Here is a 6005-nt window from a genome sequence, read left to right on the forward strand (position 1 = left end):
GAGAGAGAGAGAGAGAGAGAGAGAGAGAGGGAGAGAGAGAGAGAGAGAGAGAGAGAGAGAAAACCCAACAACCAACCGCACATCGCTCAAACTGACTGGATGAACGAAACTAAGAAGCTTATAAACGCTCGCGATTTCCGCCATCGCATCTGCTTTTACCTCGTATGACCGAAGTATCGCACTGACTAAGCGACGAATAACAGGCGCGAGCCTCGGATCCCACCCTCCCTTCCCTTTCACATTTTCCGTGCGCGTCTAACTTAACAGACACCGCCTAGTGAAAAATATCCAGCACAACTTTAACACAAAACATAATCATCGGCCCTGTCTGTGAACGTGTCGCGTGCTGTCAGTCGCGCGCGCAGACATCAGTGTTTCATCAGCACATCTGATGCTCGTCGAGCGCGCTTTTGCTTTTGTGTATTGAGTGTCTTTCTATTAGAGCAACGGAACAAGAGAAGCGACGGTGTCTTTCTCGCGCGCACGCACGCACGCACGCACGCGAGTCCGCACCTTTTGTGCTGAGCGAGAGACGCTGAAGTGAAACAGGGCAACGCAGATACAGTTGCGTGTCGAGCGGAACACAACACACAACTGATGTGTAATCGTTTGCACACACACACAACACGACCACAAAAAAAACACACAAAAAAAAAACACACGCGTGACACAGTTTTTGGGTGTCTGCCGCACACTTGCCCCGCACGCGAGAAAAGAGCGGAAATCGGATGCACTTTTTTTCTTTCTTTCGCTTTTCCCATCAATTATTTAGGCTATACGAAAGATTGGGGTGTAGCGCGCGCGTGTAGCGCCACTGCACGCGCAAGGACGTGTTGGAAATATTAAGTTATACCTTTTTCGCGAGATGTCTGTCCTGCAGCGCGCTCTTCAGGAGTCGCGCGGACGGCGGCTTGTTGGCCCTCGCGTGGAGAGCGATGTGGCCGAGACGCGTCATGCGCAGGCGACCCCTCTCGATCTCGCGCTCCAGCACTACTTTAACGCGGTTGCGGGTCAGCTTTTCCCCGGGCATCCCGCTCTGTGTGCTGAGGAAGCCCAGGATCTCCTTCAGCCCCAGTGGCGCGTGGCCCCGTGTTGCGGCGGAGCCCCGGGACAGACTTCGGACCGCGGCAACCAGTCTATCGCCCAAATCAGCACTGTTTTCATCCGGAGACTCCGAGGCACGCACCCAGGAGCCCTTGAGTTTGGGTTTTGGGGAGGCGGGGGGCTTGTTTGTCATAGCCGGACTGCTGACGGCCGAACTCGAGCAAGTTTTCCGCTCCTCCTCTTCATCATTATTATCCTCGGTGCCTTCATGGACCGCGCCGCGCGTCTCGCCTCCTGAAGCATCGCTTTTGCCCCCCGCCTCGGTGACTAATCTCTTGTCCTTCGACGCACTTGCTTTCACGCTCCCCGCGGAACACACCGTCGCGCCGCAACTAACAAAACAGTTTCCGCTCGGTTGCGTTACAATCTTTTCTTCCTTTTCGAGATTGGAGGGCGAGGTTTGAGGAGGCAGGGGTTCAGAAGAACACTGGCTCACTCCACTTTCCTCCTTCTTCTCCTCCTCCTCTTCCTCGCACTCTTCTTCTTGGTCCGTGAGACTGAGCGCGCTGTCGCCGTTGTTATTGAAACTGGCGTGTTTGGCTTGCTCGCGCGCGGACTCGGTTTGCTCGCTTCTCTTTCTGCATTTTCTTTGCACTTTCGCAGCGTTCCTGTAGGAAATGGAGCCCTTGTAGCTAACTTTCAGCACAGTTTGCTCCTGGATCAGTTTTTCTAGTTCAGCCCTGGTTTTGTCCGGGTCTGACCCGTGTCTTCTTCGGACCATTCGGCAGATTCTTTCCAGGTCCGGTCGGGCTTTTCTCGAGCGCAGGGAGTCGATGGTCTCCAGGATCCATTCTCGGTATTTCGGCTCCGACATGTTGCGGCTCTGGTTCTGTTGGCGTTGGCTGAGCGTCTCTCTCTTGTCCCCGAAGTGATCCGCTGCGAGCCCGGCTGGGAATGAAGCGGAAGCCTCGCTCTACGCCTGCGTTATGCGCGCTTAAGGTGGACTACTTGCGAAGAGAACCATCCGCTATACGCTCTGCGCTTATTTAAGGTGGTATTGCAGAGTTACGCGTTTTGCGCACCTCTTCAACGCTCGCGCTGCAGTCCATTACCCCTAATCCAACATATTTCCCAATTTGTGACCCTGGACCACAAATCCAGTCACAAGTGTCATTTTTTAATTGAGATTTATACATCATCTGAAAACATATTCATTCCATTGATGTATGGTTTGTTAGGATAGGACATGTTAGGCCGAGACAACTATTTGAAAATGTGGAATCTGAGGGTGCAAAAAAATCTAAATATTGAGAAAACTGCCTTTAAAGTTGTCCATTTATGTTCTAGATTTTGCTGCATCCTCTCACAAAATTTTTATATATCTATATTTACGGTAGGAAATTTACTAAATATCTTCATGGGACATGATCTTTACTTAATATCCTAATGATTTTTGGCTTAAAAGATACCAGTGCGATTTGTGACTGGTTTTGTTGTCCAGGGACACATATGTGATCACTATATTTATGTAAATAAACTTTTTTTTCATTCTGTACCATTTGTTTACATTAGTTTATATTTATATTTTTGGTGTGTGTGTGCACTTTTCGAATGAGAGACTAAATTTCGTTGCATAACTATACAATTACAACAAACATTCACTTAAAATTCAATTGAATTAAAAAGCATCAGTATTGAATGGTTAGATGACAGATGGCTCTCACATCACTGCCAGATGTTAACAGATAATTGCAACACAAATATTATGGGGGTAAACAACATCTACAAGCCAAAATGAATTTTAAAAAGAGCTAAAAGTTTAATGAAAGTCCTAAATTAGTTAATTGCAGAATGTGTTAACTAAAAAACTGGTCTAAAATTTGCATTGCAGTAATTAGTGAAAGCAGCATGAAGGACTTGATCTGATTAGCTAATCCTAGCATCTACAGGCACAAAGTAACATGATTAAATGAATTATATTGCATATTTTAAAATGCATAAGGATACATTTGGAGAAAGCCTAGTGTTGCCCTCCAACACCTTTAACCGACAGATCTATAATAGTATGGGCAGACATCTCATGATCTTCTCCATCTTTCATATAATGAGTTATGTGTGCAGTTGTGTACTGCTTAAACAATACAAAGCTATCGTACATGATCAGCTGCGCTTTATAATGCAAACATGCTATACAAACTGCTAAACAAGAAGAAGTGTTTCATCGTGAACATGATACCTGACCAGACCTATAATATACTTACCCAGTTTTGGAGGTTCTGGAGCAGTGGGTGTGAAAGTCCACCAATTCATCTCTCAGTTTTAATGAAAAATGGTGCAATATCCCACTACACACAGTTCTGTCATGACAACTGTCGCGGAGTTTGGTATTGTAATGGATATTACAATATTGATATATTTGGTCTTGGCGGAATAGATCTACACTGCTTCTGTTATTGCTGCTGCTGTTGGTTATTGCTGTTGTAGATTATTGCTGCTGATGTTGGATATTGCTGTTTTTGTAGATTATTGCCGCTGATGTTGGATATTGATGCTGAATTTGGATATTGCTGCTGATGTTGGTTATTGCTGTCGTAGATTATTGCTGTTGTTGTAGATTATTTCTGTTTTTGTTGATTATTGCTGCTGATGTTGGATATTGATGCTGAATTTGGATATTGCTGCTGTTGTAGATTATTGCTGTTGTTGTAGATTATTGCTGCTGATGTTGGATATTGATGCTGAATTTGGATATTGATGCTGATGTTGGTTATTGCTGTTGTAGATTATTGCTGTTTTTGTAGATTATTGCTGCTGATTTTGGATATTGCTGTTTTTGTAGATTATTGCTGCTGATGTTGGATATTGATGCTGAATTTGGATATTGCTGCTGATGTTGGTTATTGCTGTCGTAGATTATTGCTGTTGTTGTAGATTATTTCTGTTTTTGTTGATTATTGCTGCTGATGTTGGATATTGATGCTGAATTTGGATATTGCTGCTGTTGTAGATTATTGCTGTTGTTGTAGATTATTGCTGCTGATGTTGGATATTGATGCTGAATTTGGATATTGATGCTGATGTTGGTTATTGCTGTTGTAGATTATTGCTGTTTTTGTAGATTATTGCTGCTGATTTTGGATATTGCTGTTTTTGTAGATTATTGCTGCTGATGTTGGATATTGCTGTTTTTGTAGATTATTGCTGCTGATCTTGGATATTGCTGTTTTTGTAGATTATTGCTGCTGATCTTGGATATTGCTGTTTTTGTAGATTATTGCTGCTGATCTTGGATATTGATGCTGAATTTGGATATTGCTGCTGATGTTGGTTATTGCTGCTGATGTTGGTTATTGCTGTTGTAGATTATTGCTGTTGTTGTAGATTATTGCTGCTGATGTTGGTTATTGCTGTTGTAGATTATTGCTGTTGTTGTAGATTATTGCTGCTGATGTTGGTTATTGCTGTTGTAGATTATTGCTGTTGTTGTAGATTATTGCTGTTTTTGTTGATTATTGCTGCTGATGTTGGATATTGATGCTGATGTTGGATATTGATGCTGAATTTGGATATTGATGCTGATGTTGGTTATTGCTGTTGTAGATTATTGCTGTTTTTGTAGATTATTGCTGTTTTTGTTGATTATTGCTGCTGATGTTGGTTATTGCTGTTTTTGTAGATTATTGCTGCTGATGTTGGATATTGATGCTGCTGATGTTGGTTATTGCTGTTGTAGATTATTGCTGTTTTTGTAGATTATTGCTGCTGATGTTGGTTATTGATGCTGAATTTGGATATTGCTGCTGATGTTGGATATTGCTGTTTTTGTAGATTATTGCTGCTGATGTTGGGTATTGATGCTGAATTTGGATATGGCTGCTGATGTTGGTTATTGCTGTTGTAGATTATTGCTGTTTTTGTTTATTATTGCTGCTGATGTTGGATATTGATGCTGAATTTGGATATTGATGCTGATATTGATTATTGCTGCTGATGTTGGGCTGATGTTGGTTATTGCTGCTGATGTTGGTTATTGCTGTTACTGTTGGTTATTGCTGTTGTAGATTATTGCTGTTGTTGTAGATTATTGCTGTTTTTGTTGATTATTGCTGCTGATGTTGGATATTGATGCTGAATTTGGATATTGCTGCTGATGTTGATTATTGCTGCTGATGTTGGGCTGATGTTGGTTATTGCTGCTGATTTTGGTTATTGCTGTTGTAGATTATTGCTGCTGATGTTGGATATTGCTGCTGATGTTGGATATTGATGCTGAATTTGGATATTGATGCTGATGTTGATTATTGCTGCTGATGTTGGGCTGATGTTGGTTATTGCTGCTGATTTTGGTTATTGCTGTTGTAGATTATTGCTGCTGATGTTGGATATTGCTGCTGATGTTGGATATTGATGCTGAATTTGGATATTGATGCTGATGTTGGTTATTGCTGTTGTTGTAGATTATTGCTGCTGATGTTGGATATTGATGCTGAATTTGGATATTGATACTGTTTATTTACTGTTTACTGATTATTTGTTGTTGGTTATTGCTGCTGCAGATCAAGTACGGGACTTGCTACTGCAAATACATACGCAACACGCCGCTGTGAGCAAGTAAGACATGCTGCTGCTGTACAATATCGCATACATGAATTACCCGTAGCAGATCTATACAGGTGGAGCTGGGGAAGGTGGAGGGTTTCTGAAAGCGTCCTGCAACTGTTACAGCAAATGCTGATCAGTATTTGAAGGTTGAGCAGCGAGCTCATTAGCTACTGATACAGCAGAAACCGATCAGCTGCACCCTATAGAGAATGATGCGATTACAAGCAGATTGAGTTGAGGCCTGCGCCATCTAGAGTTTCATGACAGAACTTCTACTTCAGAATGACAGCATGCCAAATAGGACAGAAGCTGCAGACAGGGTGAAACTTACTAAAATATTAGGTGCTTACACATAAAAG

At 42.6% G+C, this 6005-nt stretch overlaps 1 protein-coding gene across 1 annotated transcript in view; it reads right to left on the reverse strand.

Annotated features, from left to right (window-relative positions):
• Positions 1–2103, reverse strand: part of samd1b (sterile alpha motif domain containing 1b) — a 17258-nt gene extending 15155 nt beyond the window's left edge. The window contains exon 1 of the mRNA XM_081362088.1: positions 854–2103. Coding sequence (XP_081218214.1) covers positions 854–1918 — 1065 coding nt within the window. The 5' untranslated portion in view covers positions 1919–2103. The remainder of the gene's footprint in view (positions 1–853) is intronic.
• Between the last annotated feature and the right edge of the window lie 3902 nt (positions 2104–6005).

The sequence above is a fragment of the Scardinius erythrophthalmus genome, assembly GCF_964197995.2.
Source record: "Scardinius erythrophthalmus genome assembly, chromosome: 3".
NCBI lineage: Eukaryota > Metazoa > Chordata > Actinopteri > Cypriniformes > Leuciscidae > Scardinius > Scardinius erythrophthalmus.